Source organism: Talpa europaea (genome assembly GCF_964194135.1).
Source record: "Talpa europaea genome assembly, chromosome: 5".
NCBI classification, from domain to species: Eukaryota; Metazoa; Chordata; class Mammalia; order Eulipotyphla; family Talpidae; genus Talpa; species Talpa europaea.
Genome location: NC_140071.1, coordinates 70,020,595 through 70,045,306, shown reverse-complemented (window position 1 = coordinate 70,045,306; position 24,712 = coordinate 70,020,595). Strand labels below are relative to the sequence as shown.

Sequence of the window (24,712 nt, the reverse complement as noted above, 5' to 3'; positions counted from 1 at the left end):
GATATGTTTACTTCCTAAATTCCAATTTGGATATCCTTTTCAAATCTTTTTCTTATCTCATTGTTCTTGCTAGTGCTTCCAACATTTTATTAAGTAGTAGTGGTAAGAGTGAACATCCCTGTCTTGCACCTGATCTTAGAGTTAAAACTTACAGTTTTTGCCATTGAGTATAGTGTGGGCTGTGGATTTGTCATATATGTCTTTAATATTTTTTTAAAGATTTATTTATTTATGCATACAAGAGCTGGGTGCAGGTAAGAGATACAGAGGGTGAGAATATTGCCAAATGCTTTTTCTGTGCCTATTAGGAGAATCATATGATTTTTTTTTTATCTTTCTGTTGTTGATATGGTATATCATTATAATTGATTTGCTTATGTTCAACCATCCTTGCATCCCTGAAACAAACTTCACTTGATCATGATATGTTATTCTCTTAATTGCTAGATTTGATTTGTCAAGGTTTTGTCTAAGATTATTGCATCTATGTCCATCAGGGATATTGGTCTGCAGTTTTCTTTTCTTTGGATCTGCTTTCTATCTCCATAAATTTGTTGACTTTTCTCATCTATCTACTTTTTAATTCTGTTTCTTTCTTTTTTTTTTTTTTTAAAGGTTAACAAAAATTTTATTTACAAGGGAAGGGGAATGAGGAAAAGTACAACTCAGGGAGAAAAGAGGGAGGTAAATTCTTAAGTATGTCCTACCCGTTCTGCCGTCCTGGAAGCCCAAAAGACCCGCTGAGACCAAACCTGCCTGGTCAAGAGCACAAGCTAAGTGTGCCCCACCCCACTAATATGGCTGGTTTTCAGCTTTTCTATTTCATCCCGATTCTGTCCTTAGAGGGTGCAAGTTTCTAAGTTTTCCTTTTCTTATGTTTTTCCATACTACCTTTTTATGATCCTTTTGTGTTTCTTTAATATCTATTGTAATTTCTCTTTCATTTCTGATTATATTCATTTGTGCCTTAACTCTCTTCTTTGTGAGTCTGGTAAAGATTTATTTTGTTTACATTTTCAAAGTATCTGTTCTTAGTTTTATTGATCTTTTGGATTGTCTTTTTCATTACTTCTGCTCTAAGTTTTGTTTTTCTCTGTTTACTAACTCCTAGTTTTGCTTTTTCTTCTTTTTCTTGTTCCTTTAGGTATAATACTAGCTTTATTATTTGTGATTCTTGTTTCCTGAGGTAGGCCTGTATGGCTATAAATTCCTCCTTAGTACTGCTCTTGCTGCCTCCTATAGTTTCTAACTCAGGTCTTCATTTTTATTCATCTCCAGTATATATATATATTTTTTCCAGGTATATATATATTTTTTCCAGGTATATTTTTATGTCATCTCTGATTTCCTCAGTGACCTAGAAATCTATTCAGTTACGTATTGTTTATTCTTCATAAATTTGTGGTTTTTTTCCATCTTTCTTCTTTTGGTTGATTTCTACTTTTATACCTTTATGATCTGAAAATTCTTTTTTTTTAAAGATTTATCTATTTGTACAAGAACTGGGGTACAGGCCAGATGCGCAGGAGGTTGAGAGGATTCACCCGAGACAGAGCCGGGAACAGAACAGGCAGACTGATGAAATACACTGCTGAGGGGAGCAGCAGGCGAGACAGGAGAGGTCTGCTTCTCCTTGTGGGATTCTCGCCTGCAGGCCAGGGATCAAACCAGCACTGCAGAGACTGCAGACAGCTTCACAGTGCTACGCTCAACTGCCTGTGCTACCAGGGGAGGCCCACGATCTGAAAATTCTTGACATGCTTTCAATCTTCATAAAGTTACTGAGATTTATTCACAACACATGGTCTATTCTTGAGAATATTCATTGGCAGTTTAAAAAAGAATGTTTATTCTGGGGTTCTGTGTGGAATGTTCTGTAATAGCTATTAAATCTATTTCACCCAACTTGTCATTTATGGCTAGTGTTCCCTTGCTGATTTTTTGTCTGGATCATCTATTCTTTGCTGTCAGTGGTGTTAAGGTCTTTTTTTTTTTTTAAAGATTTATTTATTTATTTATTTATTTATTTATTTATTTATACTTATAAATAAAACAATGTCTCTAACAATGTTATCATTTAAGTCTGTTAATATTTGTTTTCTAATTTTTGCTGGTACAATATTAGGTGCCATGTATATATATTTAAATAATTGTTTTATATTCTTGTTATAATGTTTCTGTTTCAGAAATAATGTCCCTCTTTCTCTCTTAATATCTGTATTGCTTAGAAGACTATTTTTTTTCTCATATAAGTATAAGGGTTCTTGTCTTTTAAAACTTTACATTGGCTTAGATTACGAGTGTCTGTCCCTTGATTTTGAGTCTATGTTTTTCTATAAATTAAGTGAATATTAGTTGAGTTTTGCTTTTTAATCCATTGAGTTCTCTGTGCCTTTTGTTTGGCAATTTTAGTTCATTTATATTCACAATGATTGATGATATGTGAGGGCTTGCTAGTGCTATTTTGTCATCAATTTGTTGGTTCACTTTTCATGTTGACTTTCTTTTCTTCAATTTTTGTAGGGATCTCCTTCCAACCTTTCTTTTAGGGGAATTCTAGTTTTGCAGACCCCTTCAGCATTTATTTGTCTGGAAAGGACCTTATTTACCCCTCATTTCTGAAAGAATTTCTTGCAGGTTATAGTATTCTTGGCTAGCAGTTTTTGGCTATGAGTATTTTGAGTATGTTATTCCATTCTCTCATTGCCTGCAGAGTTTCTATCAAGATGTCTGATGAAAACCTGATGAGAATACTTGGATAAGTTACCTGCTTTTTATCCCTAGTCACTTTCAGTTTTCCTTCTTTTTCTTGAAATCTTGATAGAGTCATTTTTGGCTAATTTGGTGTAGCTCTCATTGCATTTAGATAAGGTGTTTCTTTAGATTCATAGACCTTATAACTAGGTCCTTTTCCAGTTTCAAGAAGTTTTCTGGGGTCTCCCTGGTGGTGTAGTGGTTGAGCACTCAGCTTCGAAGCTGCCCACAATATCTGTAGCTGTGGTTTGATCCCTGGCTGCTGGCGAGGGTCCCACATGGTGCACAGACCTCTCCGGCTGTGCCTGCTGCTCCCATCAGCAGTGTATTTCCTGTCTGCCTGTTCTGTTCCTGCTCTGGCTCTGGTGAATCCTTTCACCCTCCTGTGCTTCTGACTATACCCAGTTCTTGTATAAATCAATCAATCAATCAATCAATCAATCAATCAATCTTAAAAAAAAGTTTTCTGCTATTATTTATTTAAATAAATGTTTTGTACCACTGGGACCCCAAATATACTTATGTTGCCATTCCTAATAGACTCAAAAGGTTATCATAGTACTTCACTTTTTTTTTTTTTTACATCTCATTTTCCTCTCTTTTTCTACTTGAGTTCTTGGTGCATTTTCTTTGAGGTCACTGATTTGACCTTCTATTTGATTCTGCTTCCATAATTTTTTGTGAGAGCCCTTGATCTCATTTATTGAGTGGTTTTCATTCTGAATTCTGCTATTTTCATATTTAAATGTTCAACTTCTACCTTCTGTTTCAGTTTTATTTCTGAAATCACTAAATCTGAGTTTTGTTGTCATTCTTTGATTAACTTGCCTGTGTTCTCTTGTACTACCTTACTTGATTTTCTAAAATTTCTTCTAGGGGCCTCCCTGGAGGCACAAGGGGTTGGGCACAGCACAGTGAAGCAATCCACAGGCTCTGTAGCACAAGTTTGATCCCTGGCTGGCCCGGAGCAGCCCACATGGTGCAGTAGACCTCTCCTGTCTTGCCTGCTGCTCCCCTCAGTGGTGTATTTTATTCAATCCACCTGTTCTGCTCCCCACTCTGTTTCTGGTGAATCCTTTCACCCCCTGCACCTCTGGCCTATACCCCAGTTCTTGTATGCATGAATAAATAAACCACTAAAAATAAAATTTCTTCTAACTTTGAGTTTCTTTACTATAACAATTTTGAATTCTTGATAGATGTAATTGGTCATGTCTGTGGTTGAATTCTGAGTTGTTATCTCCTTGTGATATTATATGCTCTTAAGGTCTTGAATTGTGATGCGTTATATTTTTTGTCTGTTTTTGATACTTTAAGAGTTTATTTTATTTTATATATTTTTTACATCATTTTTCATTTTTGCACAATGCATGCATTTTCATCTTGTTTATATTCCCCATGCAATTCCCACCTCCCTTATTTTGACCCTCATCCCTCCTCTCCTCCACTCCCCCCCATAGTGTGACTCTGATTTATAGTTGCTTGTTGATTTTGATATTACTTTATTATAATTAGTCTATTTCCTGGTCCCTTATTTAGGTTTTCTCAATTCCTGCTATGAGTGAGACCATTCGGTATTTTTGTTTTCCTTTCTGGCTTATTTCACTGAGCATGATGCCTTCCAGCTCCAACCATGTTGCTGCAAATTGCATGAGTTTATCTTTTTTGATTGTTGAGTAGTGTTCCATTGTGTATATGTACCACATCTTCTTGATCCAGTCATCTATTTTTGGGCATTTGGATTGTTTCCATAGCTTAGCTATTGTAAACAGTGCTGCTATAAACATAGGGGTGCAGGTGCCCTTTTGAATTAATGATTCTGTGTCCTTTGGGTAAATACTTAGGAATTGCTAGATTATATGGAAGCACCATTTTAGTGGTTGAGGAATCTCCACACAACTTTCCACAGTGGTTGGACCAGTTTGCACTCCCACCGGCAGTGCAGGAGTGTTCCTTTTTTTCCCACATCCTCGTCAACATTGGTTGTAGCTAGTTTTTTTAATAGGTGACATTCTCACTGGTGTAACATGGTATCTAATTGTAGTTTTGATTTACATTTCCCTGAGTACAAGTGAAGCTGAACATTTTTTCATATGTCTGTTGGCCATTTGCATTTCTTCTTTGGAGAAGTTCATTTTTAGCTCTTCTGTCCATTTTTTGACTGGATTATTTAATTTGTTTTTGTTAAGTCTCTTCATCTCTTTGTGGATTTTTGTGATCAGTCCTTTATCATTAGTGTTGTGTGCAAAAATTTTCTTCCAGTTGGTGGGGTGTCTGTTTTGGTCACTGTTTCTTTTGCTGTACAGAAGTTCTTTAACTTGATATAGTCCCAGCTGTTTATTTTTGTCTTAGCTGTCACTGCTTGGGGTGATAAGTCTTTAAAGATGTTGCTGAGTGCTTCACCTATATTTCCTTCTATATATTTTATGGTTTCAGGTCTTATGTCCAGTTTCTTTTTAAGATTTATTTATTTATTTATTTATACAAGAACTGGGGTACAGGCCATATGTACGGGAGGGTGAGAGGATTCACCAGAGACAGAGCGGGGAACAGAACAAGCAGACTGACGAAATACACTGCTGAGGGGAGTGGCAGGCACCACAGGAGAGGTCCACCTTGCCATGTGGGACTCTTGCCGGCTCGCCAGGATTGAACTGGTGCTGCAGAGGCTGTGGACAACTTCATAGCGCTGCGCTCAACCACCTGCACCACCAGGGGAGGCCCAATTATGTCTAGTTCTTTAATCCACTTTGTCTGGTTTTTGTGCATGGGGTGAGGTAGTAGTCAAGCATCATTATTTTGCATGTAGCAACCCAGTTTTCCCAGCACCATTTATTGAACAAACTTCCTTTGTCCAGTGCATATTCTTTACTCCTTTGTCAAAGATTAGTTGACCATAAATTTGTGGGTTTACCTCTAGATTTTCTATTTGGTTCCATTGGTCCATGTTTCTGTTCTTGTTCCAGTACCATGCAGTTTTGATTATTATGGATTTGGAGTATAGTTTGAAATCTGGGAATGTGATGCCTCCATTTCCTTCTTTTTCTTTCAGGAGAGCTTTTGCTATATGGGGTTTTTGGTGGCTCCATATGAATTTCATCAATATTTGCTCTATTTCTTTGAAGAATGTTATTGAAATTTTTATTGGAATAGCATTGAATCTGTAAATTGATTTTGATAGCATGGCCATTTTGATAATGTTAATTCTTCCAATCCGTGAGCAGGGGATGTCTTTCCATTTCTTTGTGTCTTCTTCTATTTCATTTTTTTTTTTTTTTTGTGGGACCCTCGCTGGTGGCCGGGGATCGAACTGGCACTGCAGAGGCTGTGGGCAGCCTCACAACCCAGCGCTCAACTGCTGTGCCACCAAGAGAGGCTCTTCTTTCTTCTATTTCTTTTAACAGTGTTTTATAGTTTTCTTTGTATAGGTGTCCGGAGCCGTCCAGAGCATGCGCCGTGTTGCTTATGCATGCCATGAGTTAAGTTTCTCTTTACCATTTCACTTTCAGAGAACCACAGGTTTTTCCTATAAATCACATGAGACTGGAAGGTATGGGGGGAGGAGCTACCAGGATATAAGAGGAGAACGCAGAAGAGAGGGGGAGAAGAAAAGAGATTTAAGAGGAGAACCACGAGAGAGGAGAGTGCTGCGAGAGGAGCAGAGAGAAGGCCAGGAACGTAAGAAAGACATGGAAAAGTTAGAGAAGGAAAAGGAAAAAAAAGAAGCATGCACTAGCGTCAAGTTGTCTCAAGCCCCTCATTTCATCCTCAGCCCTTCTCTTTTCATGCCTATGAATCCCGCGGGTCGGGACATATAGGTCCTTTACCTCTTTTGTTAGGTTTATTCCCAAGTATTTTTTGTTTGTTTCAATAATAAAAGGGATGATTTTCTTGATTTCTTCTTCTTCAGATTTAATGTTTGTGTACAGGAAGGCTACTGATTTTTGCGTGTTTATTTTGTATCCTGCTACTTTACTGAACTTATTGATTAGTTTAATTAGTTTTTCTGTGGAGTTTTTGGGTTTCTCTATGCATATTATCATCTGCGAATAGTAATAGTTTGAATTCTTCCTTCCCTATTTGGATTCCTTGTGTCTTTTTCTTGTCTTATTGCTCTGGCTAGTACTTCCAATATTATATTCAACAGCAGTGGTAAGAGTGGACATCCTTGTCTTATTCCAGATCTTAATGTATTTAATTTCAGTTTTTCCATTGAGAATGATATTGGCTATGGGCTTGTCATATATTGCCTTTACGATGTTGAGGAATGTTCCTTGTATCAGAGAATTTCAAGGGTCTTTATCATAAATAGGTGTTGTACTTTGTGGAAAGCTTTCTCAGCATCTATTGATATTATCATCTCGTTTTTATATTTCTTTTTGTTGATGTATTGGATTATATTGATGGATTTTCAAGTGTTGAACCATCCTTGTGTCCCTGGAATAAATCCTCCTTGGTCATGGTGAATTATGGATACATTGTTGGATTCTGATAGCTAAAATTTTATTGTGGATTTTTGCATCAGTGTTCATTAGAGATTGGCCTGTAGTTTTCTTTTTTAGTGTTGTCTTTGTTCGGTTTTTGTATTAGTGTAATTTTGGCTTCATAGAACATGTTTGGTATTATCCCTATCTTCTCAATGTTTTGAAAGAGTTTGTGAAGGATAGGCACTAATTCATTTCTGAATTTTTGGTAGAATTCATTTGTAAATCCATCAGGCCCTGGGCTTTTGTTTTTGGGGAAGGTTTTGATTACCATTTCAATTTCACTGCTTGTAATTGGTCTGTTTATGTATTCTATTTCTTATTTATCTAGTTTTGGGTGATTGTTTAGTTGTTGGAATTTGTCCATGTCTTCTATGTTGTTGAGCTTGTTTGAAACAGTTTCTGATTATTCTTTTGATTTCTGCTGTGTCTGTTGTGATTTCTCCTCTTCCATTTGTGATCCTATTTATTTGTGCTTTCTCCCATTTTTCCTTTGTGAGCCAGGCTATGGGTTTGTCTATTTTATTTATTTTTACAAAGAACCAACTTTTGGTTCATTGATCTTTTGGTTTGTTTATTTAGTTTCTATTTCATTTATTTCTGCTTTGATTTTTATTGTTTCTTTTCTACTACTGGTTTATTTTTTTGTTTGTTTGTTTGTTTTTGTTGTCCTTTTTCTAGTTCTTTGAGATATGAGATTAGGTTGTTTTTTTGAATTCTTTCTTGTTTCTTGATGTGAGCCTGTATTGCTATATATTCTCCTTTTATTAATGCTTTTGCTGCATCCCATACTTTTAGGAAATTGGTGTCCTCACTGTCATTTAACTCAAAGTATTTTTAAATTTCTTCTTTGATCGCCTCATTAGTCCACTGGGCTTCTAGTAGTGTGGGTTTCAATCTCCATAAGTTAGGAGGGTTCCTTGCCTTCTTTTTATGGTTTATTACTAGTTTGATGCCTTCATAGTTAGAGAAGATGGTTGGTATGATTTCAGTCTTGGTGTATATGTTGGTGTTTGTCTTGTGTCCCAGTCTGTGATCGATCCTGGAGAATGATCCGTGTGCACTTGAGAAAAATGTGTACCCAGATTTTTTGGGGTTTAGTGTTCTATAGATGTCAGTTAAACCCATGAGCTCAATATCCTTATTTAGAGCTTTAGTGTCCTTACTTATTTTTTGCCTTGTTGATCTATCCATTGTTGATAGTGGCATGTTGAAGTCTCCTACTACACATGTGTTTTCTCCGATGTCTGTTTTCAAAGATGATAATAGTTGTCTGATATATTTTGGTGTTCCTTCATTTGTTGAGAATATGTTAATGAGTGTAATTTCTTCTTGAAGTATTGTCCCCTTGATCATAATATAGTGACCGCTGGGGTCTCTTTTTACCTTTTTGAGTTTGAAATCTGTTTTATCTGATATAAGTATAGCTGTCCCAGCAAAAGGTTGGGTTTTGTTTCTTTTTTTTTTTTAAAGATTTATTTATTTATTTATTTATTTATTTATTTATTTATTTATTTGTTTGTTTATTTATACAAGAACTGGGTACATTCAGAAGTGTGGGAGGGTGAGAGAATTCAGCAAAGCCAGAGCGGGGAACAGAACAGGTAAACCGATGAAATACACTGCTGAGGGGAGCAGTAGGCACAGCAGGAGAGGTCTGTCACACCATGTGTGACCCTGGCTGGAGGCCGGGGATCGAACCGGCACTGCAGATGCTGTGGGCAGCTTCGCAGCCCAGCACACAACCGCTGCGCCACCAGGGGACGCCCTTGGTTTTGTTTCTTAATCCAGCATGAGACTGTGTCTTTTTATTGAAGAGTTTAGTCCTTTTACATTTAGAGTTAATACTGATATGTTTGCATCTGTATTTGCCATTGTGATTGTATTTCCTTAGATTTTATTTATTTATTCTTTTAATAATTTTTTTGGCCTTCTTTCATTGTTATTCATCCTTCTGTTGGTTTTGGCTTTAGGACTCCTTGTAGCATTTTTTGGAGTAGAGTTTTAGTCATAATGAAATTCCAGAGTTTCTGTTTGTCTGAGATAGTCCTTATTCCTTCTTCATAGAGGAAGGAAAGCATTGCGGGATAGAGTATTCTTGGTTGGCATTTGTTGTCTTGGAGGTTTTGGGGTTTTTTTAAGATTTTTTTATTTATACAAGCACTGGGTACAGTCAAAAGCGCAGGAGTGTGAGAGAATTCACCAGAGCCAGAGTAGGGAACAGAACAGGCAGACTGATGAAGTACACTACTGATAGGAGGAGCAGGAGCGTCAGGAGAGGTCTGTGCACCATGTGGGACCCTTGCCAGTGGCTGTGGTTGGAACCAGTGCTGCAGAGGCTACAGGCAGCTTTGCAGCCCAGCAATCAACCACTGTGCCACAGGGAAGGCCCTGTCTTGGAGTCTGTTGACTATGTCCCTCCACTCTCTCCTTGCCTTTAGTGTTTCTTCAGAGAAGTCTGATGTCAGTCTGATTGGTTTTCCTTTGTATGTTATCTGTTTCTTTCCTCTTGTCAGTTTCATTATTTTTTCCTTGTCTTGGATTCTTGGAAGCTTTACTGCTATGAGTCTTGCTGTATTTTCCCTTTAACCATGGAAGTTTGGTGTTCTTGCTTCTTGTATGTCTATTTTCAACTCCTTCTTCATGTTTGGGAAGTTCTCTTCAATTATTTCCTTAAATATTTTCTCTGTTCCTATGTCTCTCTCCTCTCCTTCTGAGATTCCTATAACTCTTATATTTCCTTTCATCATTGAGTGTGATAGTTCTTGAAGTTTTTCTTCATTCTTTGTCTTCATACTTCTCTTTCCTTTTCTATTTTGGTTCTTTTTATTTCTGTGTCCTCGAGAGTACTGATTCGTTCTTCCATGTCATCTACTCTGCTTTCACTGCTTTTCCTAGAGTTCTTTAGCTCCTCCATTAATCCTTTGATCTCCTGCATTTCTTTCACTTCCCTCTTTAGGGACTCGGTTTCATTCTTCTGATCACTGATTATTTTTCCCTATCATTGTTTTGCTTTATGACTTCTTTCAGTTTTTTAATCATGGCAATTTTAAATTCTCTATCTGGAAGGCTCAGAAGTTCTTCCAAGTCACTGTTGTTGCATTCTGGTGGGTGATTTTCTTTTTGTCTTGTGTTTTTTCCTTGAGGACATGCTTGGTTGCTTGTAGTTTTTCTTTTCCCTGCTGCTTGTTTTCTAATTTGTCCTATGAGTTGGGACACTGTGTCACTGGTACTGGCTGACATCTTTATGGTGTGCTCTTTCTGGGTTGTCGGAAACTGGTGGTCTAGTTGAGTCAAAAACTATTATGCTGGAAGTCCAGTAGGGTAGTGGTATTATGAATATGTTAGTGGTCGCTGTCACAGGAAATCTCCTCCTTCTGTATTTGTTTAATTTCAGAGGTGGATCTTATGTTCCCACAGACTGCCCTGGCCGTGGCTGGATCCCCCCACTGGGCTCCAATTGGCTGGATTCCCCTCTGGGCTGGTAGCCAGATGGGGCCTGTCTTGTGGTGGCTTTTCCGCTCACCTCTGGCTAAGGGGACAGCCCTTTCCCAGTTCCACACAGTCTAGGTGGTTTCTGGACGCAATGGTACCCGTTCTAAAAAATTTTATGAGTTTTTTTAGTTAAGCTTTTTATTTTTTTTTTAACTTAAGATAGTCTTGTGCTTTTCTTTTCTTTTTTAATATTTTACTTTTCTTGACTTCTGCAAGTATTGACACTTGATTTTTTAGTGTTATATCAACAGGGTGATTGAGGGATCTGGAGTGAACCACTGATATCTCACACACGGTTGGCAGGGAACAGTTTTGTGTTTGTAACACCCCTGACATTCCTTCCTTCTAGGTCCAGATCTGAGCCCTGGAAGTCAGTCTGCTTGTCAGTGCACTTACTATAAGGACAATTCCATTCCCAAGAGTTGGGGACAGGATGGGTAATCCAGTGCACCTTATTTGCAATTTCCTTACTAGGAACCTACTCTAGGTGGACCAATCTAGTTCTTCCATATTAGCTTTACCTGGATCAAAGATGTGTGTCTCCAGAATGTTTCTGTTTTCCTCTCTTCCAGTTACTGGTTTAGTCTCACACCAAGTAGTTTTTGTGTTCTGCCTCATACCACAGCCTCAAGGTGTTTTTCTTCATCTACCTGATAAAATATGTATTTATTTTCTTTCTGTTAATTTTGTAACATCTGGGGTTTTAATAAAAGATTATGTGATCACCAAAAAATGGAGGATAGGATGGAATGGTATAAAAACAAAACATATTTCTCCCCAAAAGGCACAAAATGAGAACATTTTTATTATATTCAAAACAGAAAAGATAGACTTTTTATAAAGAACATATTATCAATAGGAACAGTAGAATTGAACTGTAAATCAAAACCATAATCATAACAACATCTCCATAGATGTGTATATTAAATAATAAACGTCAATAACCCAAGGTTCAAAATAGAAATAATTCTTGAACTTGTAAACTATTTTGAACTGAATGACAATTATAATATTCCTTATCAGAAGTTCAGGATATGCCTAAAATTATGAGTTGAGTTATGTTTATTGTGTTAAAATAATAGATTAGCAAATATAAACACTACAAGTGAATTATAAGAAATATAGTTTCTTATAATTATAGAAATTATAGCACCGCACTATGAGGTGGTCTGCAGCCTCTGCAGCATGAGTTTGATCCCCGGCTGGCCAGGGAGCTACCCACATGGCACAGCGTGTCTCGCCCACTGCTGTGTATTTCAGTCAGTCTGCCTGTTCTGTTCCCCACTCTGTCTCTGGTGAATCCTCTCACGCCCCCACATCTCTGGCCTGTGTCCCAGCTCTTGTACGCATAATAGGTAAATCTTTAAAAAAAAAAGAAATATAGTTTAATAATTTTAGAAAACAACAATGCATTCAATATTAGTAGAAGGAAATATAGAACTAATATCAAAAATTAAAGAAACTGAGAAGACAATTGGCATCAAGAGAATAAAAAATTGTTGTTTAAAAAACAAAATTCATATGCATGCTAGATTACAAAGGAAATAAAGGCAAAAATAAGAAGAATCAGAATAAAGGCAAGATCAGGACAGAGTCTAAGGACATGAAATTATCACAAAGAGATAGTGTGGGCAACTTTATTAAATACCTTTAATATATATCTCTGAATAATATAAAGAGTGTTATAAGCCAATGTTACAGCAGTGAAAAATAAAATGCAATTGATGGACAAATATACCCTTTTAATATACCAAAATTGATGCAAGGAAAATTACTGTCTAGAAGGGTGTGTGTGTGTGTGTGTGTGTGTGTGTGTATGTGTGTATACATGTGTGTATGAAAATTATCCACAGCCAAAGACCTTTCCATAAATATCCATGACTTAATGGCTTCACTTTTGAATTCTACAAAAATTTTAAGAAATTTATCATTTCAATACTATAAAATATTTCCAAAGAATAGAAAAGAGAGATAATTGCTTTGCAATTTATTCTATAAGTCCAACATAACTTGCACACAAATCCTTACATTACTATAGAGTACTATAAGAAAGGTAATATTATAAAACTAAAAATTATGGGACAATCATACCCATGAGTATGCATGTACAATTTGTTTTTTTTTCCAGGAACACAATGTTGACTCAACATAAATTTTTCACCTTTCAAAAAGTTTAACAAGGCCTTATTTATTTTTTATTTTATATATTTTACATCATTTATCATCTTTGTACAATGTATGCAGAAACTACTAATTATAATAAAGTAAAAAATTAAAATCAACAGGCAACTATAAACAAGGCCTTATTTAAAGTTTAAATTTCCTCATCTTTGAAATCAACAACATAATAATACACTAATTATATATTAATGAGGATTAAACAATCAATATATATGTATACTACTTAGGACATCATACAGTAAATGCCCCAAAAATTAAAACTGTCAATTTTTTAAATTATAACTATGAAAGAAACAACATTAACATTAAACAATATAGCAGACTAAAATCTCATTTAAGTAGCTCTCAATCTGAAAAATTCCTATGCAAAAAAACAAACACTCCAAAACTTAAGAAACTTAACATGACTACTTATTTAGCCTACAGTTCCACAGTTGAACTATTTGAGCTGTATACAAGTAGGATGGCCCATTTGCACTTAGCATTCTATAAAAAATCTGTAATAAATTCAGTAATAAATCTGTAAAGATTTATTTTATTTATGCATACAAGAACTGGGTACAGGTCAGAGGTGTGGGGAGTGAGAGAATTCACCAGAGAGAGAGTGGGGAGCAGAACAGGTGGATTGACCAAAATATACTGCTGAGGGGAGCAGCGGATGAGTCAGGAGAGGCCTGTCGTGCCATGTGGGTATCTCCCTGGCCAGGAATTGAACTTGTCCTGCAGTGGCTGAGGGTAGCTTTGTAGGTTACATCTTAACCCCTTGCACCACCAGGGAGACCCTAGTGTAGGGTTTTTTAAAATATATTTTTTCAGAGTCATAAGATGATTTTAACTCCATTTATTTCTCCTTACACAAAATTCTTGATGATTTGACTTTGTGTGTGTATTTGTATGTAAATGTGTATGTTTACAGACATCCATATAATTTTATTGCTTTTCACACTTGATATAATTTGCCTTTATCCACATATTTAGGTGTTTCCTTTCTCTTCCTTCTGATATTTTTTACTTTCTTTAGGAGATTTTATTTCTTCAGTCTGAAGAAAATCTTTTCACATGTTTTAAATGAGCATCTGCTGGTGGCTAATTCTGTCAATTTTCCCTTACTTGAAAATGTTTTTATTCAATTTAATTGTGAATGATAGCTTTATTGACTGAGATTTTATTGACATATTGGTATATTGAATCATATAGATATGATGCAAATATAAGTGTCTAATCAATATTCTGTTTATTTTTCTCTTAGCCAATGCTTTTTTCTTACATTATTTTTGAAGTTGTAATAAAGAATATTTTTAGTTTATTATTAACTGATGTATTTTTAATATCAAATGGCATATTGACATGTCTGTACCTGACTTCAGGAGTAATATTTCCTCAACTAATTCCCTTAAATATTACTCACCTAGTTATTCAGAAGGCCAAGATGATTAACTCTTAAGCAATTCTTAGTTTTTCTCTGTCTTTCCTGTTGTTTAACTCTTTTTGTTACTCCTATGTGATCTTTTAATTTTCTTAAATTCCTCAGCCAAATTTTTTTCCTTTCTTGCCCAGTTTTTCTAAGTAACATAATACTCATTTATTTTGGACATTAAAGACTTCCTATGAGGGAGTTTGTCATTGTACTGAAGAATAACTTAAGCAACTAAACATTATATACCTAAGTAGGAAAAAGCAAAATGATTTCAAAAGAATGACCACACTTGGTATAAAAGTATAAAGTGTTAGAACAAATATTCTGAATTAATTAAAGTGCGTTTTCTTGTCGGGGATAAAATAAATATTTTCTATATATTATTTAGAGATGTAATTAATTTTCCAGTAAAACATGAGCCAAGGTTTCCTTTTCTTTTCTCTCATGTTGCTATTATGGCAATATTTATTTACTATAATTACACCAGAAAGGTTAGTTACTATTCCTAAATATACTCATTTTCATGAAAAATTTATGTATTCTCAAATTCAGTTGGATCAGCTTAGTTATTGGCATATGACACCTCTTGGACAACATGTTTTAGTGAATTAAGAAGCTAGAGCCTTTCTTTTACAAGTTATAAAAACAGTCTTTAGGGCTACCTTATGTTCAGTGTGAATAAAGAATATCTACTAAAAATCTACAAAGTCTTGTGCCTCAGGCGCTTTGATATAAAGTAAAATGTACATTCCCGTTATTTCAGTTAATACAAAAATGCTTATGAGTATAAAGCCCAACCTTTGTTCCCTTTCCTTACACTTTGCTCTCTGAATCTTTCCTCAGGTAAAGTATTTGTCACATTTCTAGCAAGTGAAACATAGTCTTCTTAATAACTACAGTAAATTTTAGTGGGAAGGGTTTACTCATAATGATTGAAATACTTGAATGTTTATGGAAATGAGTAGACAGCGCTTTTATTTTCTACTTTAAAAAAATAATAAATCAACTCTCCTGCACTGCTGGTGGGAGTGCAAACTGGTCCAACCACGATGGAGTGCTGTGTGGCGATTTCTTGACCTACTAAATATAGAGCTTCCATATGATCCAGCAATTCCACTCCTAGGTATTTACCCAAATGACACAGAAACTAATTCCAAAGGGCACCTGCACCCGTATGTTTATAGCAGCACTATTTACAATAGCTTAGCTATGGAAACAATCCAAATGCCCAAAAATAGATGACTGGATCAAGAAGATGTGGTACATATACACAATGGAATATTACTCAGCATTCAAAAAAGATAAACACATGCAATTTGCAGCAATATGGATGATGCTGGAAGGGATCATGCTCAGCAAAATAAGCCAGAAAGAAAAAGAAAAATACCGGATGGTCTCACTCATAGCAGGAATCTAGAAAACTTAAATAAGGGACCAGGAAAAAGACTAATCAATACAAAGTAAAAATCAAAATCAACAAGCAACTATAAACCAGAGACACACTACAGGGGGTGGGGGGCAGGGGTGTGGAAAGGAGGATTAGAGTCAAAATAAGGGGGGGGTGCAATTGTATGGGGAATATAACCATAATGAAATGCATACATTGTGCAAAGATGAAAAATGATGTAAGAATTATATAAAATGAAATATTTTTGAAAATAAAAAATAAAAAATAATATGCAATTCATATAGTAAACTATTGAATTCACTGAATAAAATTTTATACTTAATATCTCTCTATATAGCTCTGTTAAATCTGTTGATTAAGGGCCTCCCCAGTGGCGCAGCGGTTGAGCGCTGGGTTGCGAAGCTGCCCGCAGCCTCTGAGGCGCTGGTTTGATCCCCGGCTGCTCCCCGGCCACCGGAGGAGGGTCCCACATGGCGCACAGGCCTCTCCTGCCGCCCGCTGCTCCCCTCAGCAGTGTACTTCGGTCCTTCTGCCTGCTCTGCTCCCCGCTCTGGCTCTCGTGAATTCTCTCACCCTCCCGCACTTCTGACTGTACCCAGTGCTTGTATAAAACAAACAAACAAATAAATAAATAAATAAAACATGCCTCTATTAAAAAAAAAAATTAAAAAAAAATCTGTTGCTTAAGGCATTAAGTAGTCTTGCATTCTATCATTTACAATTATTGTTGGATCTGTTTGTGAAATTTAGTGCTTAAGGAAATTAGAGGCAAGCTGAGTTATTTAATAGCATATTTGAACAGAAAAAAAGTTCTGAAAAATTCCTATATATGAGCCTTCATCTGACAAATTCAAAATAAACCCAACTGTTGCCTCTGTTTTGGGCGAGAAATCAGAACTGTCACATACTCACAGTGACATAATAAACAAAATGTTAATTGATATGCTTTGTTTGAAATACTCCCAGGGAGACTTGCAATGAACAAGGTTTTCTGTATAGGCAATTCAGCAGCATATGTTGGCAAATCTAATAAAAGTCATCAAGAATAATGCTTTCTGCCATCTGGTATATGACCTAAATTATCACAAAGAAATATGTACAGCTAAAATGAATATGTGACTTTATTTGGAGTTCCTTTGTCTTATCAGGTAAAAAAAGGTGGTTAACATTATACTGTGATTTTTTTTTTTTTAAAGATTTATTTATTTATACAAGCACTGGGTGCAGTCAGAAGTGCGGGAGGGTGAGAGAATTCATCAGAGCCAGAGTGGGGAGCAGAGCAGGCAGAAGGACAGAAGTACACTGCTGAGGAGAGCAGCGGGCGGCGGGAGAGGTCTGCGCGCCATGTGGGACCCTCGCAGGCGGCCGGGGATCAAACTGGCGCTGCAGAGGCTAAAGGCAGCTTTGCAGCCCAGCGCTCAACCACTGTGCCACCAGGGGAGGCCCTATTGTGTGATCTTTTAAAATTTGTTTTATATACCTCATATACCTCTTATATATACCTCTTATATACTCTATAATACAGCTAATTAGAAAAAGATAGCACTATTTGTTGCTATTTATTCAGTTCCTAACTCTCTTTTCTCCAAAGACAGCTCTTCTTTTGACATAAGTGTGAACTTTGAGTTTGTAAAGGAATGTATTTTATTATACTTATTTATCCATTTATTTATTTATTTATTGTTATAACTATAACATTAATTTTATAACACTGATATTATTCAATAATATAGGATGCCAACTCTTTCGGTGCATGTTACCATACCACAGTCACCACCAAATTACCCATATTCCTCTAAGACAGTCCATTATACCGTCCTCTCCTCTCTCCTTCCTCCTCTCCCGTCCCCCTCTTCATCTGGTAGTCTTCGTATTAGATAGATTTCTGGTTTGATATTGTCTGACTCTGTTTTTTTTTTTTTTTTTTTATATATTCCACATGTGAGTGAAATCATCCTATGTCTGTCTTTTTTTCTGACTTATTTCACTTAGCATAATTCTTTCCAGTTCCATCCATGTTGTTGCAAATAACAAGAGTTCACCTTTTTCATAGCTGAATAGTGTGTATAACATTGTGTACATAAAACACAAACATACACACACACACACTCAGTACTTCTAAATCCACTCATTTGTTCTTTATGGTAAATAGTGCTGCAATCAATATGTGAATAGATAAATACCTTTGAATTAATATTTTACATTCTCTATGTAAATACCTAGGAGTGGAATTGCTGGATCCTATGGTATAACTATTTTTAATATTTTGAGACACCTTCAAACTGTTTCCCATAAGAGCTGGTCCAGTCTACATTCCCATTAACAGTACAGAAGGGTTCCTTTTTTTTCCCACACCTTCACAAATACTTGTTGTTTCTGGCCTTTTAGAGATAAGCTGTTCTCTTAGGTATGAATATTTCTTATTTTGTTTCTGACTTGCATTGACCATCTATATATCTTCTTTGGAGAGGTGTCTATTTAGGTCTTTTGTCTATTTTTTGTTGATTTTTAAGAGTTCTTTGTAGATCTTGGATATTAGCCTCCTTTTGGATGTATGATGTGCACATATTTTCTCCCATTCAGTAGGATTTATTTTTGTTTCAATGATAGTTTCTTTTCTTGTGCAGAGGCTTTTTAGTTTGATGCGGTCCCATTTGTTTACTTTTGCTGTTGTTTGCTGTTTCCATAAGAGTCAAGTTTCCAAATATATCACTGAGGCCAATATTATGGATTTTTTTTTGTTTAATTTTTCTCCTATATATTACATGATTTAAGGTCTAACATCTAGGTATTTAATTATTTTGCATGTGGCTGTGCAATTTTCCCAACATTTATTGTAAAGGCTTTCCTTTCTTCAATATGTATTCTTCATTCTTTATCATAGATTAATTGTCCATATAATTCTGGGTTAATTTCTGGGCCCCCAATTTTATTCCATTGCTATGTGTGTTCAATTGTTATTAAAATGTCTTACTGTTTTGATTATTATAGCTTTTTAGCACAGTCCTTTTAAATAGTTATCATCAAAATTCCAATCAGTTATACTGCTTTAAATGAACAAAAACATTTGTGGGGTTTACACAAGGAGTCAGGCACTATGATGAGCATCTTTTATATTAACTCATCAAATCCCCATAAGACTCCTACACTCTTTATCACCCTTACCACTAGGGGATCTGAGTCAAAATAGGATTTAAATAAGCAGCTCTGGTTGATGCACAATGACAGAGTTTGACCCACAGCCTCTACTATTTCCACTGTCATGCATTCTTCAAAATTAAGTGTAAAAAATTAACTTCTATTGAAGAATTTTTGTTCTTGAAAATATATTCACTCTTTTGTATTTAATCTTTATAATACCCTGTAAAAGGGAGTGTAATTGTTATTTCATTTTATGTAAAGGAAACATGTTCAGAGATGTTATGTTCTTAGATCAACATGATTTTCCTTATCTGAGAGCATGCATAACTACAGAACTGTATATCTTATTCCTATGTGCACATTAAAATTTAAGAAGAACTGATTTTAGTAGACCATAAAAAGAAATAGATAAGAATACCATTTTCCCACTAACTAGTTGTGTGATCTTGTGTGATCTTTAGTACCAATGAGTTACTCATGCTGTCCTCTGCACTGAGATTTTACAACTCCTGCAGGAAGTAGTATTTTGAGATTACCAACGAAGCAATTATACTCCAATAATGAAGTTTTTTTTTTTTTAAGATTTATTTATTTTTATACAAGAACCAGGGTATTGGCTAGATGCATGGGAGGGTGAGAGGGTTCACTGGAGACAGAGCGGGGAACAGAACAGGCAGACTGTTCTGGAGAGCAGCGGGCAAGACAGGAGAGGTCTGCTTCACCATGTGGGATTCTCGGTAGCCGGCACAGATCGAACCCGTGCTGCAGAGGCCACGGACAGCTTCCCAGTGCAGCGCTCAACCACCTGCACCACCAGGAAGCCCTCGAATATTGAAGTTTTAAGAAAAAAGTATATTTTCTGAAACAGTTCAATATATCTAGCTTTAAGATTCTTTTTTTTAAATTTTTTTTTAATAGAGGCATGTTATTTATTTATTTGTTTGTTTGTTTGTTTGTTTATACATGCACTGGGTACAGTCAGAAGCACTGGAGGGTGAGAGAATTCACCAGAGCCAGAGCGGGGAGCAGAGCAGGCAGAAGGACGGAAGTACACTGCTGAGGGGAGCAGCGGGCGGCAAGAGAGGTCTGCGCGCCACGTGGGACCCTCCTCCGGTGGCCGGGGAGCAGCTGGGGATTGAACCGGCGCCGCAGAGGCTGCGGGCAGCTTCGCAACCCAGCACTCAACCGCTGCGCCACCGGGGAGGCCCTAGCTTTAAGATTCTTAAGGACATGTGGAAACCAGAAAGAGAGAGAGCAAGAAAAGAAAGAGAATATGCTGCAAACTGCTTCAATGGCTTAAATCTTGTTTTTTTTCTTTTATTTGCTCATATTGAGGGAAATGTGAGTTATCTTACATACTTTTTACTACTTGTGTCTTTGCTATATTTCTTTAATTATTGGTGGAAAATTCAGAACTCTGGAGTTTTGTCTTTTTTTTTTTTTTTTTTTTAATTTTCTTTTGTAGTAACTATCATTAATCCCTGGGGGAATTTCATTGCACTGACTTACCTATTTTCCTGCCAACCTACATTTATGTTGGTTTTTACCATCTTTGTGCCTTTTACAAAAGCAAAAGTGTTAGCATCTGCCCCTGTATGTGTAAGAAAAATATTCTTCAAGAATATCACTTTATTCTAATATTAATTCAATGAAATTAACATATTCAAAATGGCCACATTTTAACAGTGCAGTAGTGAAAATCCCGAATTTTAAAGCCTGCATGGATATTGCTAAAAATAGGGACACCTGATGGAAATAGAAATGATTAAAGATGGAGTTTGAGGTTATGTTCATTGGTAAGCTAAGGAAATTGAAAAAATTGGAATCTGTTGTAAGAATAGTGATTATTTGGTAAGTATACTTCCAAGAAGTATAGGCTTATTTATGTATGGTGGACATTTGATTATCTGAATTGTAATATTAGATTGGTGACTATGAGAGAAGAAAGAAGACTTTTCTATAAAGGAGATGTCTATAGACATAATCCTGATCCTATTGGATACATTTGTTAATGTAAAAGTGAATTATAAGAAAACTATTTTCAGTACAACAGAGATTAGATGGTCTTCTCTGGGTTGGTGATGTGAGGAGTTCATAAATATAGGAGAGTCTGATACAGTTAACCTCCTTAATGTCTGTTAAACAAATCAGTCTTTGTTGTCTAAGTTAACACTCAAAAAAAATCTGAGATTTGTTGTTATTATCTCCATATCACAAACAAAAACCTATATGGACTTAAAATAAACACAAAACACAGACCTGGAGAAGTTAACAAAATTTCTCAAGTTTTCATTATTAACTAGAAAATGGAGAATGCAGGTCTGATTTTAGTTCTTTATAACTGCATTGTTCATCTTCTTTCCTGGTTACTTCTTACAGGAAAATAAATTTTAAAAAAATTATAGGTAGGTTAAATATGCATTCGACCTATATTTATTTTTTTATTATTTTTTTAAGATTTATTTATTTATTTATACAAGCACTGGTTACAGTCAGAAGCACGGGAGGGTGAGAGAATAGTGGGGAACAGAACAGGCGGACAGATGAAGTACACTGCTGAGGGGAGGAGAGGGCGTGGCAGGAGAGGTCTGCACGCCATGTGGGACCCTTGACGGCAGCTGGGGATCAAACTGGCACTGCAGAGGCTGCGGGCAGCTTCGCAGCCCAGCGCTCAACCACTGCGCCACCAGGGGAGACCCCTGACCTATGTTGAAACAGAATTAACTTTCATAAAAGTTTAATGCCTCAAACATCAGTGAGGGAGGAATATTTATGAGGGTTTTCAACCAGAGAAACACTCGAAAGATGCAGGAATGCCTGATTTTGCTTCTTGATTAAACTGGCATCTAGATCTACAGCATATTCAGATTGGGGTAGAAGAAATCAAGGAGTAGCCATGAGGTGAGATGGAAATGGCATCAAACTTCTATCATTTTACTACCTTTGAAAACAATGTATTTTGCCAGAAATTGTTATGAGAAAACATTATTTTTGTTTATTCATTTACTCATATATTTATTCATTCTTTATTCTCTTTGTAAGCTTATAGTAACATAAATTTGTAAAGTTCTTTATACTGGTTTCCCCCACTTTTCTGAAGCAACACAAACACATTCTCATAAAACCTTTTATTAAGCTCAAATGGCATAAATCAAATAGCATTTATCACTAGTAGATATGAAACATTGAACCACTTTTGTGCATTCCCAGGCCAAAAAACAAAAATAGCAAATCATGCCATAACATGTAAGATTTAAAGATACACTAACATATATAAAATGCAGGAATAGGAATGTTATGATATGTACATATGTACATATGTATATACGTGTATACAGCATACATAAAGCAGTTCATAGGAAAGAGCTTGGTGGTGCCATTGTCACTGCTTGAGGTGTGAATTTCCTTTAGAGTGACTGTTACAACATAAATATACTGATGCTACTTTTGCTTTCTGTCATTAAATGAAAATCCTATTCCAATTCATTTTTTATAGTCATTTTAGATGAAGGATGAAATACACAAGTTGATATGTTGCACGGGGAGAAACTAAATATTGAATGGTTTGATTTTTCTGTAATTAAAGGGAAGTCTGAATGCAGAATGTAGAAATAGACATATGGGCTGTGCCTATCTTTTTACTTGGTTAGAGTCTAGCTGGTCATGGTTGGAAGTAGGTTTTCACCTCACACTCCCATTAAAATTCATTTACTGTTCTCTTTGCTTTGGAATTGTCTGTATCCATGGCAGATAATTCCTCTTATTTATATTTCTTGAGAGTTTCTTAATTTATATTTCTTGAGAGTGAAGTTTGTTTCTTTTATTCATTATTTTTTTGTAATTACTAACATAAATCTTTTATAAAAGCAAATTGGTGTAAAACAAACTTTCAAAAAGTATAGAATATCTACATTGTTGATTTTAAAATATATTTTCTTATGACTTTTTTTGCAGTTTTTTCAATATTATTTTGTCTAGATAATGCAATAGTCAATCTTTGAACAGTAATGTCATTGAGCCAGTCTTTTTTTTTTATGTTTTTATTTATTTATTTGTTTGTTTGTTTTGTTTATACATGCACTAGGTACAGTCAGAAGCACTGGAGGGTGAGAGAATTCACCAGAGACAGAGCGGGGAGCAGAGCAGGCAGAAGGACGGAAGTACACTGCTGAGGGAAGCAGCGGGCAGCAGGAGAGGTCTGCGCGCCATGTGGGACCCTCCTCGTGTGGCCGGGGAGCAGCCGGGGATTGAACCGGCGCCACAGAGGCCGCGGGCAGCTTCGCAACCCAGCGCTCAACCGCTGCGCCACCGGGGAGGCCCCATTGAGCCAGTCTTGATCTTGGAATCCTAAATAGGTTACGTTAGATGTTCATATGCAGAAAATATTTTTTATTCCTTCATTTTTCACCGTAGGATTAATATGCACATAAAACGAATACTGAGTGACTGATGAACTGCATAAAGTTAGAGACTATTGAATAAAAATATAAAAACTTAAACAAAATGAGGCACCATCCAGTTTTTTTCATGAGAGAGCTCCTAATATGAACCTATTGTGAACATTATAAAAAGTTAAACAATTATATTTTGAAGCTTATATCTTCATTTATTATTAACAATTCCAACCAAGGAACATAGTCAACTAAATCTAAATCCTAGGACACCTAAATACAAAGCCCTTATTTTTACTTAACACAAGTCTGAAGAAATGTTCTAATGATTTCAAGGAATGTGCATAAGAAATAAAATCCTGATTTAATAAATATGTACTGCATGCTACTTAAACTGACTGCTTATGTTCCTACTAAACAAATATATAAATTTTAATGAAATTCTTATGAGGGAAGTATACCATGTTTAAATTTATCAACTTTTTGAAATTTCAAGACTTGTTTCATTTGTGCTTAGTTTATTTCATTGAAAATTGTTATGATTTTAAAAATATTATGGGAAATACATTTTTTTTCTTATAAAGGTTGTTTTGTGGGCCTCCCCTGGTGGTGCAGGTGGTTGAGCTCAGTGCTGTGAAGCTGTCCACAGCCTCTGCAGTGCTGGTTAGACCCCAGCCGGCCGGCAAGGGTCCCACATGGCACAGCAGACCTCTCCTGTTGTGCCCGCTGCTCCCCTTAGCAGTGTATTTCGTCAGTCTGCCTGTTCTGTCTCTGGTGAATCCTCTCACCCTCGGCACATCTGGCCTATACCCGGTTCTTGTATAAATAAATAAATAAATCTTTAAAAAATTAAACAAATAAAATTTCAAAGGAAAATGCACCATAGACTATCTCCATTAAAAAAAAAAATGTTTTGTGTTTGATAGGAAGAATATGACATTAGTTGAAGAAAACAAATATTTGAACTTTTATTCAATAGTATATTATTTTCACTCATGTAATTCTGTTTCAACCTCTTTGTTTTTCTTTTCTTTCAACAGGCTGAAATAAATAACCCAACTGATCCTTTTACTAGCTGTAGTACAAAAGTTTCATCAAATGAAGGGTATGAAGTTTTCTTCAAATACATAGGATGGAGAGTTGCCAGTGCACTTTCCAAACTGTTCTTCCCCTTCACTGATGCTCATGTTCCTTCCATGAAAAAAACTTTGATAAAGCAAGATCAAATTAGACATCTAAATAAAAAGTTGGACTTGACAAAGAAGAGAGTTCTACATTTCACTGTAAGGTAAAATAAAACTAACTTTTTTGAATAGTCCTGTTATACTTTATATTTCAAAACCACATTATTTAACTCAGTGTATCCTTTACAATTCAAATCTTAGCTCCATTATTTTCTAGGTATTCTATCATGAGCAAGCAGTGTCTTCTCAGAAACTAT

General features: G+C 35.9%; 1 protein-coding gene across 1 annotated transcript in view; it reads left to right on the top strand.

Annotated features, from left to right (window-relative positions):
- Positions 1-24,712, top strand: part of TMEM232 (transmembrane protein 232) — a gene marked incomplete at both ends in the record, with an annotated part of 238,249 nt that overhangs the window by 103,557 nt on the left and 109,980 nt on the right. Inside the window, one exon of the mRNA XM_084232951.1 lies at positions 24,312-24,559. Within this exon, the coding sequence (XP_084089077.1) occupies positions 24,312-24,559 (248 nt within the window). The remainder of the gene's footprint in view (positions 1-24,311; positions 24,560-24,712) is intronic.